General features: G+C 37.0%; 1 protein-coding gene across 2 annotated transcripts in view; it reads left to right on the plus strand.

Moving 5' to 3' along the window:
- Positions 1-13,459, plus strand: part of COMMD10 (COMM domain containing 10) — a 101,578-nt gene that overhangs the window by 15,262 nt on the left and 72,857 nt on the right. For both annotated transcript variants that reach the window (XM_064736357.1, XM_064736358.1), the window contains exon 5: positions 7,395-7,505. In XM_064736357.1, coding sequence (XP_064592427.1) covers positions 7,395-7,505 — 111 coding nt within the window. The remainder of the gene's footprint in view (positions 1-7,394; positions 7,506-13,459) is intronic.

Here is a 13,459-nt window from a genome sequence, read left to right on the forward strand (position 1 = left end):
TAGTAGAAATAGATGAGGAGAGTGTAACTTTGAAAAGTACTGCTGTGCACTTGTGCATTATTACTGTGTTTTTAATAGAAAGAGCTTCAAGCGTGTCAGTTTCTTTCTCTGGCTATGAAAAGCTTAATCTGATGTTCAGTAACACTGAAGTTATTACAAATACCAAATCATTTTGAACTAAATGGTTTCTCAAAATAAGGATTAAATTATTTGTAAATAAATGGGTGAATCTATATACCAGTGGAGCATGACACTAATTTCTGTATTGCTGTAACTGACCTACTTTGTCTACAGTAGTTCATTAGGCTTGAGCCTAATGGAAGACTCTTTTCTGTGGTACCTGTAAAAAAAATGAGCCAGTAAGAAGTTATTGGCATTCTGTTTCCTTTATGCAGTTTTTAAAAATCTCAGAAAAAATGAAGTCAATTTCACTACTTTGGCACATCCTCAAATTAATCAGATTGCCTGAGAATGGAAGTAACTATAGATGCACTTAAACTACCCTGAAGTCAGTATTTGAGTATGGACGTAAAGTCAGGAGACCTGGATATTATTTCCTGACTTTGCAAGTCTACAGAATCATTCTGTGCCATAAAAAACTGCTGGCAACCAAGAACAGGGGTGTTCATGTTAATCAAGTTTTTCAGCCCCACTATTACCAGGAGGGGATGACCCCTCAAGGAGAGCATACAGAAGAGCTGGAGAAAACTTTTTACACAGACATGTAGTGATAGATTGAAGGGAAGTGGCTAAAAACTGAGGAAAAGGGCAGGTTTAGTTTAGATGATAGGAAGAAATTCTTTACTGTGAGGGTAGTGAGACACAGCAGCATGTGGCCCAGAGGAGCTGTGGAAGCCCCATCACTGGAAGTGTTTGAGGCCAGGCTGGATTTGGCTCTGCATAACTGGTCTAGTGGAAGGTGTCCATGTGTGTGGAGGAGAGGGGAGTTGGAACTAGATGATTTTTAAGATTCCTTCCAACACAAACCATTCTATGATTAGAAGCACTTAGCTTTCTGCCAAGATTTGCATTTGCAGAAGGGATGGTAGGATTTATTTTCATTTGTGCTCATATTACTGGCTTATGATTCTGACTGTGGGCTATAAGCTCAGTTTGCTTTAAAATTCTCCTCAGTCATGTTAGAAGGCTTTAGCAATTCCTTAGCAACTTTGTGGTAATGAAGATCTTTTGCTACCTAAAAAGGCACATGTTGGGCAGTTTTTTGCTTTAAAAAAGTTCAAGCGGACAAACTAAACTGTAGCCCATTGACTGTGGAAGAGATACTGAATTGAAATAATACTGTTGAAAAACTGCATTATACAGCTGGTCTTCAAAGATTACTATTGTATGGTAGTGTTACCACTTTTATTGACCAATTACCTTTAGGCTATAAAACATTTGTTGTGGTACTAGTAGTAGACTTCTACAAATTGGATGTGTTAGTTTGCCTATGCTATATGTTCCTTTCCCATCTGCGGCTTTCATAACCTTTTTTCCTTCATAAGCATAAAACCACAGGACACTTGCTGCCAGTTTAGAGTTGCTTCTGCATTCTCTCCCCACCAGGCTTGTTAAGCAGTACAGCGCGGAATTGTGATTTTCTCCCTTTTTGGGTTTTAATATGAAACACTGGTTTTGAGCATTCTTCTTGGTCTTTGCTAACTGCTAATCAGCATTTATTGCTCTGCTGGTAGAAATGCTCCTGATCATTTGTTTGCCAGAAAGGCTAATACTGGATACGACAGGACCTTTATACCATTTTCCTGTAGCCAGGTTATCTGTAACATTTAAGTAACATTTAACCTGTAGCACTGGATAATTGTCCACATATTTTGAATCAAGCATGTTTTCTGAATATAACATTTTTATTCTATTTAGTAAAAGTTAGGTGTTCTGAAAGCAGCAAATCTTGCCAAGAAAAGAGTGAGCAAGAACTTGAGCAAAAAAGTTAGATCTTCATATCAGGTTAAATTTGATCTGTAAAGTAATTGGCTTTTTCATAACTGTCTAAATGCCTGGTGGTTATAAAAATCTGAGTGCTGTTGATTTTGTGTGTCCAAGCAGTATTTCTCTAGTGTGGTTCATTGCTGTGTTGAGCAACTCGTCATTGCTCTTACTTTCCATGAGTCTGTGCTTAAAGCGCTTTCTAAGGGACAGACAGGTGCCAGATCATGTATGAGAAACAGGCATTTGCATGGTATTAGGGCGTCCTGCTGGCACTGTGGTGAGAAGTAAGCTGCCACATCTGAGTGGCAGAGAGCTGTATAAAATACTGGTTTTCTATCGTTTCTGTAATGAAGTGTTACAGCCCTTCTAGAATCAGATAATTACCTGTTTCTCTGGGTCTGGATTGAAGGCACTTGAGACACTAGTTCATGTTCTGATTCAGGTGTTTATTATTTCTTATCAGTAAAACAGTCTCACAACCATGAGTTCGGCAGCTTTTCATTAGAAGGCACAAAATGGCCAACAGTCTCTTTTTACAAGGTCTTTTAAGACTAAACTATCCAATTAAGAATTGACACCTAGATTATTTTCCCTTTTAACCCAGTAACTGATCTCAAAGAGCCCCCACTGCAGACTTTTCTGCCCAGCCACCCAAACCCAAGAAGAAGGAAGAAGCATGAAGAAGATAGCCTGGACAGCACCCTGTGCCCTCCATCTTGCTTCCATCCACAACATAACTAAAAAATCCCCAAACCTAAATTTCTCACCAAGTGATACACCTACACCACTCTCTATATCTTTTTCACACTTTTGTGGATTCTAGTCTATCTTAAAGTCTGGGAAACATTTTCCACAAATGAGGGTCAAAGTCAGTGCTCTCCTGGGGGTCAGGACACTGCAGAGCAGACAGAGAAATATTCCTGGGCCCCTGGGTTTCCACAGGTAATTTACATGAAAACTGAAGTATTCTTCTTTAAAATTAAAGCAAACTTCCAATCTTTATGAGCGTGGAGACAGACAGGAGGTGTGATCTCAGTTTATCAGCCAAGACCAATGGAAAAATATCCTCTTTTCCTCCTCTGGTACTGACTGAGTATTTAAGGCCCTTTTTTCTGTTGTCCTTTAAAAATACTGGACCCTGCTCCAGAAGTTTGGCTGAAGTTGGAGGTATTAGGTAAGAAATTTTAGGTGAATTACATATTTTCTGAAATTCTGTTCTATTTCATTGTCCCTGTTTCACAATACTTCCCCTTATTTTGTTCCTTCAAATTAGGCCCTTGCCAACCATTTTTTAGTGTCAGTTTCTTGTTCACTTGGGCTCTGTTCTTGCTCTTTCAGGTTGAAGTCCTGCAACATGCCCATTATTGACATTTGTTCTGCTTTCCTTCTCAAAGTTGTAGTCCTTCATTTTGAGTCTGACAGCCTCGTTCTTGTATAGTTGAGATGATTAGACTGAAGTTCCTTGCCAAAGAACATTTATTTGATTTGTCATTGAAGAGTGTAAAATAAATATATCTGTGTAGTTGAGAGAAGTATTTTTGACAACTAATATAGAAACTTGTCCTATTTGACAGACTTCTTGAATTTTTTCTCAGTTTAAATTTAATTTGTAATAATATTTATGGGCAGCAAAAAGTGGAAGTAAGGAACTGTGGTGAAGATATACTGGGAAGAGACAATGAAGTATGCCAAAACACAATGGGTTGTAAGAGAAATGGTGGATTCTATGGGTGTTAATTTTGACTGTGTGAACCTTGATTTAACTGGATGGTGCTTGAGGTTTATATCAGCTGTAAAGGCTGCCTTGACATTTAATGCACTGGGCTTTTTCAAGAGAGTGACTTGCACACAAATGTTTTGCCATAGTTATGTTAGATTGGTGATGATCTTGTCTTACTGTGTAAAATGCTATGCTCTAGTATTTAGCATGTCTGCTGGATAGGGCTTGAGTTGGAAAATCCAGTGTTTTACACCGGAAGAAAATTACTGTGGTCATCATGGACAGACCAGGTGATGTTTATGTACCTGTAAAGGTACTGCTCATCTTCAGTTGAAGGGTCAGATCTTCTTATAGGGGAACTAGCTGCTTTCTGGTGTGGATCTGCCCTGAGAAGCCCTGGGGGTGGGGGAGTACAGAGCTGGTTCAACGTTCAATTACAGCTCTTCTGCAGCCAGTGCAGAGTGAGTGCTGGAAGGGAGAGGTGCTCAAGTTCTCCCTACTGCTGTGGTAATCTCTTCAAGCCTGAATGGAACAAAATGGACAGAACAACTGAGGATTTACAGGGGTTGTTGAAAGCTTCCTCGTATCTTTATTGCCCTGCCTTATTTGCCAGAGAGTTCATAAAACAGGTCTGAAACATTTTCATGTGTTCTTACTATTGGTTTGGCTTATTTCTTACATTTATTTCCCTTTCTTTTTTCCAGCTTGCACCTGTTTACTTTTTGTTGTATTTTTTTCCTAAACATATCCTTGAAGTTAAATAAGTGCCAGAGAGATCAGTGTGAATTTACAGCAATAAACAGTATATTTTCAACAGTGTTTAGTGTTGCAGTGACAAGGTAGCTTGCATATTTCTAACCTGCTGATAAGAAATTGTGAGAAGGAGGTCTACACTAGCTAAAAACACGGCTTTGTTTTCATGCTAGGCATGGAGAAATACTTCTCCTCTGCCCCAGTAAGTGCTTTTCAGTTAGTATATCACAGATTCTGGCACTGTTCTTCCATCATTCTTTTTTCTGTAACAAGTTTTATACCAGAAGTAAAAATAATTTTATAGCCCTTTCATATTTGAAAAAAATTGCCCTAAAGTATGTACCACCTTGTGACTAACAAATACTTTGCCTTGACATAAATGCTATGCAGAAATGTGTCACTACTCTCGAAAGGTTAATTAACATTGCAAGATGTCAAATGTCTTCTAAGTAAACGAACACAACCATTGCCAGATACATGTTGCATTTTTCTTTCAAGATAATGGACCATTTTGATGCCTCAGGCAGCATGCTATTTATTAATTAAAATTTATTCTCATACAAGTATATCTAAAACAGAAAACAATCATGACTCATACAGGAAAACAATGTAATTTTTAAGGTAAAGCAATATAAAACAAGAGTTACAGTTGCTCCTCAGCTATAAACTCAGGCCGGTCTGCTGCCACATGTATTGTCTTTGTTCTGAGCTCTCTACAGTATTCTGGGATAGATGTGTATTAGAAGTGAAATAGAAAACACAAACTTAATTTTTTTATTTTTGGTGGTTTGTTCTTCAGTCTACTCAGAGTGTACAGTATTTAACAGCTTCAGAAAAGTTTTAAAGTCAGACTTCTTTGTATATTATTTTTGTCTCTGGTGGCATTGTCTTATGATCCTGGGTAAGCTGCTATCCTGTCTAAGGCTTGGTTTTTGTACTACAGTAATAAACTCTTTAAGTAGCTGATAGAAAGTCCTTTCTAACATAAGGAGCAGAAGGCTTGAACCACAGTGACTGTAGTATGAAGAGCTGTCACCTTCCAGAGCTCCATGTCTCTGGTTTTGTCCTTAGTGATCAGCTGTTCTGTCAATAGGTTGTTTATGTTACCAGTTGCCTGCTTTGGCCTCCTTCCACCTCTGTAACCCGTAACTTAGGATCTGAGTCCCTTTTCTGTTGACCATTATCAATTTTCTGTTGACCATTATCAATTTTCTTAACTGAACTATACTTTTTTTTCTTGATAAAAACCGAAAATTGTTCTGTAGTTTTGGGTGGGATGGGTTATGCACTATTATTTTCACTATCCAAGATGTAATCAAATTAGAGACAATCAAAATCAAAGCAGAATTATGGTTAAAAATTCATCTGCTTTTATAAGGTATGTAACTTTTCTTTAAAACATCTTCTAATTCATAAGCTGTGAGCCTACTGTTATTAAAGCTATGCTCAAAATGAAGTGGACTGAACTTGGAATATCTTCACGGAGTCCTTTTATGTGGTCTGCATGCTTTCATGGTTTTTATTTAATGTAAACTTCCTTATGTTCATGACAAATTGAAGTTTGAATGATTGCATTGCTTGCAGAGCAGCTGCCAGACTGCAGGCTGACCTGCTGACATTCTTCCTGCTGCCCTGTTCTTATAGCTGTGCACAGAGTCAGTCTGAGGTGATGTCTTTCCCTTAGCTGTGGTCTTGACTGAACTCCCTAACCATCTTGTACTGGCCTTGGTGGTTAAGATATGTCATGATACACAGTTTTCCTTCTGGTATGTGTAGATATGTGGTGGCCAGTGTTCGTTACATAGTTCTGCTATTCATCCTGCATACAGGATATAAATAATATAAATAAATGCAGTATAAAGTACATTAGTTTGTAAGTGTAAATTGTATAGCTTCAAGAAATTTTCGAAGTTCTGTCCTTGAGCTGTGTCTATGGGAGGAGCTTTTACCACCCTTTCCTATCTTTCATCTAGACATTAATGACACTGCAGGATGCAGGGCATGTATTGCTGTTCACAGCACAAGGCCTTTGGCATGGCTTTATTCTGTCAATGATTTTAGCTGAATTTAGCTATTAGATTGGTGAGAGATTAATGAAGATGTGGCACTATTTCACTTTTCCAAATCAGCTACAATATTTACTAGAAAAGGGGAGACCCTAGATTAAGAAGAATTTGTAAATTATCACATTAAAATTTGTAAATTTACATGTTAAAAAGAATGTATAAATTATTTTGGCAGATAGTAAGGCTTTGTATTTCCACTTCTTATTATTCACTAAGGCCAGGAAGATCATTTTGTGGAAGCTTTGTGGTTCTGTTGTTGTGTACTTCATTTGTGCATGAGCTGTACTTTAATAATGCTTGAATTTAACTTCATATGAAAAAGGAATTTGAACAGTATTTAAAAAAAATTCTATTAAAAATTCTCTTGCTCACATGCTTACCTGGGTTTTGTCCTTTCAGCATTAATGATTCAAAAAGCAAAATTATTTTTGTCATTAAGATCTGAATATGGTACTACACACATGAGTAGATCTGTGAATTAAGAAATCACCATTTTTAGGTTGTTTACTATTTACTGAAAGTAAACAACCTAACTTTTTCTTGAAAGTAAAATAAATATGAAATTGAATCTGCAACTTTGCTGATAAACTTCCACAAGAATAGGAAGCTGCTGGATTCTGGATCTGTAGTTGTGTTCTATGGATTGGGTCCATCAGATCTGAGACACAGGAATTTGCTCTACTTGAGTGGTAGTAGTTTGAATGGTAATTTTGATAAGAAAAAAGCACATCTGTCCTGGAGTCCAAGGTAATTTGAGGGAAATTGTATACCAATATTACGCATTGTATACAAATATTTAAGGTTTGTAGAATGTGACACTGTGTTCACTGACAGACCACTGGCAGGCCTGAGGATTGACATCAGTGCTTCTGTACCATCTGATTGTCATCTAAACTTGTGTTTTGTAGCTTGAAACAGTTGGATGGCAGCTTAATCTTCAAATGGCGGAATCCATGCAAGCAAAGCTGAAGTCTCCTCAAGCTGTGCTAGAGCTGGGAGTGAGCAATGAAGATTCAAAGGTAAGAAATATAAGTCAGCAGAGCTGGAATGAGTTGTCATGGTGACCTTATGTTGAAGTTCTATTAAAGGCATCCTTTGGAACTCTTAATTGTTGTTATTCTTGTTATTATTTTCATTTATGTATTTCATATAAGTTATAATAAACTGATATAATAGCATAAATATTCAGCAGACTGAGAGCTGTGTTACCAGCCCTCTGGGTATAGGGAATATGGTTATTTTAAGTCTCCAAAGTTTTTGTAGATAGTTTATTTTTATCACATAGCATGTGACTGTAGTTCTTATGCTTTTAATACATAGTAGGTTGCAGCCTTCTACCATGTGTGTAGTTATGTAAGACATTGCTCATCACTTGCAACTTTTCTGTGCTATTGATGTATATATGTGAATGATGACACTATGTGAGGCCACAGAAACCAGTATTTGGAGGTTTTAAGGTAGAGTCTTAAGTTCAATGATTTTAGTGAGTTGGTGGCGTATCAGAATCTAAACTCAGTAAAGAAGATAATTTTTTATTCATAAAATCTGTCTCTGGTTAGCCAGCATGTTTCAAATTAGACACGATTTGCTTTTAACCTTGTCTTGCTAACAGAAATTGAAATTTATTTCTGTGGTGTCTGTCAGAATGTTTACCTATGTCAGAACGTTTACCTATGAAAAATTCAGTATAAGGAGTTTGAGGGGAGAAATCAGACCTCAGTGCTGCTTTAGCATTGCACTTAATTCAGTAATTTTACTAATGTGAATGGAATTTCTGATTTATGGTGAAATATGGTGAAAGCTTAAGTTTGTGCTTCTCACTAAGACTTGCAGCAGTTTTATTTTTTTCAGCAGTTCATTGTTGCAGATACAGGAAGTGGACAAAATTTTATGTCCAAGCTATATTGGTGAGCATTGAATACAGATTCAGTTCTTGTGGCAAAACTATTAAAAATTACAGACAGAAAAATGTCACTTTCATGTCAGCTAGAAAGTTCTGTTTCTTGTACAAACAGAATTCATGTACTGGACTTTTTCTACTGTTTCCTCTCTTACTTCTTTTCGTGGATATGTTTGGATACCAAGATCAGAATTACTTTGATATAATTACAAGCCTAGAATAAACTATGGTGGGCATTTAGATGAAACAATGCAACAAGAAAACTGATGCTCTCACAATACAGACATTAAAATTTAAAAATCTGGGTTGGTGTGAAGATCACTGCAGGATTACTTCCTAGTACATAGATTGACTAATATTTGCTTAATGCTAGTAATTTTTCTGCTGTATCTTGCCTCTTTGTGATCTCTTGGTGCATTAAGTATTGTATCTGAAAATTGTAGCTACTGGATACTTCTTCTTATCCTCTATGAAATTGTGTTTTTTGCACAATTCTTTTGTGCAGAAATATGGTGTAAATTTAAAATGTATATTCTTAATGATTGGATTATTTTTTAACTCTTTTTTCATAATTCATGGATGTAATGACTTGATTTTTTTTCAGGAAAGACGCAAAATGCTGTTACAGAGGAGCTTTTATGGTCTGGCTCATTAGGGGGCAGTAGTGCTCTTTGTCACCCTGGTTCTTTGCTTTTTTTTTTTGAGATAATACTCAGAATCAATTCTGAAGTCAGTCATTGTGGGAAGTGTTTAAGTGTTTACATTTCTAATCTGTATATGACAATAGAAGTTTCTCTTGTGTATAGAAAAAAATAAAGCCTATTAATAAAAAAAAAACATATTAAGCAAGGCAGATGAAATGGGCTATTATTTTCACTTTTGCTAACTAAAATTAATTATACCAATACATTTGTATTCACTATAAATCACACTACTTGAAGAACATTTTAACTGTTCTTATTCACAAGATGACATTTTAAATTAGTATTTAAATTATCTCTTCAGGAAAGGTAATCATAAAACCTGTGGCTATATGGATGTTACTTGTGTGTTGAGAAATAAAAAGAAATCTGGTATATGCTGTATAAATATTTATAGAGTACATTTTGTCAGCTTCAGATGTAATGCAGAGTCCCAGAGGAATAAATCCATCGTAATGCAAAAGTAGGGTGTTCTTTATTTCTTTCAGGTGGTTCAAGCTGCTAGTGACATTTGCATTTCCCAGGAAATAAACCGTTTGTGACTAGCAAGAGTTGTGATCAGAGCTCATGATTTTTGTTAAACTGTTTTTACTGGGTTTTGTTACAGATTTGCTGTTTGTGTATATTCAGGCATGGAATTATGCTTGTGTTAGCCCCAGTGTGAGCAGGGAGGTGGATAATGTGGGCTGCCAGACACAGCCTTCCAGCCCAAGTTGTCCTGTGATCTAGACTGCTTTGGTTGCTGCTGATGTTTGGTATGAGAAAGAGAGAAAAGGAACTTCCAATTAAAAATCCAATTAACAGTGTTTTATTATAATGATTAATTTTTTCAGATGTATAATTCATCTCAGAATCTGAGAGAAGTGAAATGTCAATGAACTAGACACATGAAACAAACTGGTATAATAGGAAACATATTTTTGATTTGCAAGATCTCTTTGCTTCCCTTATGATATTTTGATGAGTTTAGGTGGCATTTGAGAACTAATGTGTAACTTAGCAGCTGTGTATAAGGGTTTTTTTAAATTGTAAATTTGGTTTCAGATTTTTGGACTGTTGCTATCAACATGACAGTCTGGAGATTCTGTACAGTGTATCATTATTTTTACGGCTATAGGTTTAATTGACCAGTAGAAGGAGCACAGATTAACAATCCTGACAATTTAGATTGTTGTTAATTTGGATTTTTTGATTTGAAAACAAGGACTAATGCCAAAAAGTGCTGTGTTTTTTTTAGTATTTCTTTCCTCCAGTAATCTATTTGGTAACTATTCACATAGACACACACTCTCACATTCCTTCCCACTGTTAATAGCAGTAATTCCTTAGGCTATCTAGTCCAGACTTTTTTAAACAACTGTGATAAATTTCTATAACCGTAGGAGAAGCCACACAAATAAATAAATAAATAATATTAAAGTGTGTAGAATGATTGAAGGGCTTTGGAAATGTCTCACAATTGGTGCTGAATATCTTCACAGAGGAATATGGGAAGTAGGAGTGTGTTCTTAAAGAGATGTTGCTATTACTCATCATTAACAAGATGCAGTAAGGCACATTACTATATAAGGTATTTGTTACTGTCTATTTTCACACATTATCTGTAGTTACCATTTATGCTTGAAAATCGTTAGGATAAATAAATTATTCTTGCCCAGTGTTGTCTCTCGATAGTTATCCAATTTTCTTCTGTAAATCCACTCCACAGATTTTATTAGATTCAGTTATCTAATTGCAGTTTGTCCTATGGAAGGCTTTGCTCTTTTCTTGTTTTCCTTTTCCTTATTTAATCTGTGAATTTATTCTTAACCATAAAGAACTTCTTGGGGGAGCTCTATTTTTTAGTATAAATACTATGTAGATATTCCTTGTGAAAAATCAATATTTTGGTTCTTTTGTTCCTTCTTTATAGATGTATATAAAGAATTTTTACAGGATTTTGCCTGCTAATGCAAGACAAAAAGTAACTGATAATTATGCTGGTTTGTTGAATCTGGTAGTGTAATACTTTTGGTAAAAGACAGATAATATTATCCTGATTTACTTTTATGTCCTTTTAAATAATTTTCCCTAACATCATTATGCTTTAACAGGGGAATGTAACACATGAGAGACTGCAACAAATTAAGAGAGATGGGCAATCACTAACCAAATGTATTTTAATCAGGACAAACACCAGATTCTGCACCTGGGCTGGGGCAACCCTGGGTATATGGACAGACTGGGGATGAGATGCTGAACAGCAGCTCTGTGAAAAGTGATGTGGGGCTTGATGGAAGTTGAATCTGAGCCAGCAGTGTCCTGGTAGCCAGGAGGGCCCAGCGCGTCCTGGAGAGCGTCAGGGACAGCACGGCCAGCCAGGCAAGGGAGGGGATTGTCCCAGTCTGCTCTGCACTGGGACAGCCTCACCTGAGTGCTGGAGGCAGTTTTGAGTGCCACCATATAAAATAGATACTAATTTATTAGAGAATGCCCATGGGAGTGCAGCAAAGATGGTAAAGGGTCTGGAGGTGAAGTGATATGAGCTTCAGATAAGGTTGCTTGCTCTGTTCAGCCTGGAGAAGGAGAGAGTGAGGAGACATCTCATAGCAGTTCAGAGCTTCCTTGTGAGGGGAGAGGAGGGGCAGACACTGGTGTCTTCTCTGTGGTGACAGTGACAGAGCCTGAGTGAACATTGTGAGGCTGTGTCAAGGGAGATTTTGGCTGGATATTAGTAAAAGGTTGTTCACCCAGTGGGTGTTTGGGCCCTGGAACAGGCTGCTTAGGGAAGTGGTCACAGCTCCAAGCCTGACAGAACTGAAGAAGCTTTTGGACAATGTTGTTGGGCACATGGTCTGACTCCTGGGGCTCTGAAGGGCCAGGAGTTGGAGATTGATAATCCTTGTGGGTCACTTCCAGCTCAGGATATTCTATGATTCTATGAAAGTCAAACAGTAGTCTGATTACATTTGAAACTGAGGTGATACTACATATTCATCATTCCACTGAGTAAGTAGAAATTTAGAAATCTGGAATTATTTTTTACTTGGTAAAATAATAGCATATTTGTTGGGCTTTTTTTCTCCTGTTTTTTACAGATTTTCTGTCTATTTTCGGGCAGTGAACAAAATTTATACCTTTTTGCTCTGTTTACTTCAATAAGTACACCATTCTACTTTCTGAGTTTGCCATTGTGATTACTTTTCCCATCTGTTACAAAAAAAAAAAAAAAACAAAAAAAAAAACAAAGCAAAGTAAATGAGAAATCTTCTATCAGAGCTACATCAGTTACTTAATTCACACTATACATTCTCTGCAGCCTGTATGGCATGCAGGCAGGACCTGCACATTGATCAATGTGTAAGGAAGTATGGTGTTACTTCCCTTTCCACCTCAGTTTAGCCCTTTGTTTTTCTCTGAAAAGAATTTATGTTCGTGGACTGGCACAACAGTGGGAGTTGGTGGATGCTAGTAATATGATCCCACTTCTGAGACGTAGGAGGTGGCAGCGTTAAACATGTTCTGCTTTCATTTGTCATGTCAGTCCTTGCCTTTGGGGATGATGCATTTATGTGGCCTTTTTTTTGTTTTTTTTTTCAAAATAGAGGAGTAATTTTTATCTGTAGGGCCTTCAGAAAAGAGAACACTTGAAAGTAATAATGCTGAAAGAACTATGATGAGGTCCAAATATGAAACAATTGTAAATTGCTTCCAACATTCATCAGTTCCTTCTCAACCACTTTCTTTTGTGATGAGAACATCACCCCTTTCCTTCTCAGAGCACAAACAGCCTTGTATGTACACCCTGGAACTGAGCTTAGTTTTCTCATCAAGAGTATTTGTAAGTCTCTAACAATTGGAAAAAGAAAGTAGGACAGGCCTTGGGTGAATGCAAAAATATTTAAGGATTAGATTGAGAGAAAAGGGTTTCTTCATTCCTATTCAGAGGAGTTAACTGGGGACCTGGATAGCCTCAGACAGCACAGTCCTGGTTCAAGGTTTTTCTGTGCTTCTGACCAGGCAGTGTTGCTGCTTTTGGCAAGGTGTACATCATTAAATGAGTTTTGTTCCAAATATTAAACCCTAATAAATATTACTGCTGTTAGGAAAAGAGAAAGTTCCCTAAGAGGAGGTTTCAGAATATGAGAAAGGTCCTTATATTTGTAGGAGTGGTAGTAAGAAAGACAGTATAATCTTGAGTGTGGGGAAAAACAGAGAAAAATGAGCCTGAAATTTATAACTTGATTCCAGCAGTCAAATTGCTACGGACAGGTGACAGAAATTTAATTGCTCCACCATGAGTGACGGAAATTCCGCAATTACGATGAAGAGCAAATCCTGCATTAGACTGTTTGGTTTTGATCTGTCATAGCTATTACCTCTGATTAAATCC

The sequence above is a fragment of the Zonotrichia leucophrys genome, chromosome Z (genome assembly GCF_028769735.1).
Source record: "Zonotrichia leucophrys gambelii isolate GWCS_2022_RI chromosome Z, RI_Zleu_2.0, whole genome shotgun sequence".
Lineage (NCBI taxonomy): Eukaryota > Metazoa > Chordata > Aves > Passeriformes > Passerellidae > Zonotrichia > Zonotrichia leucophrys.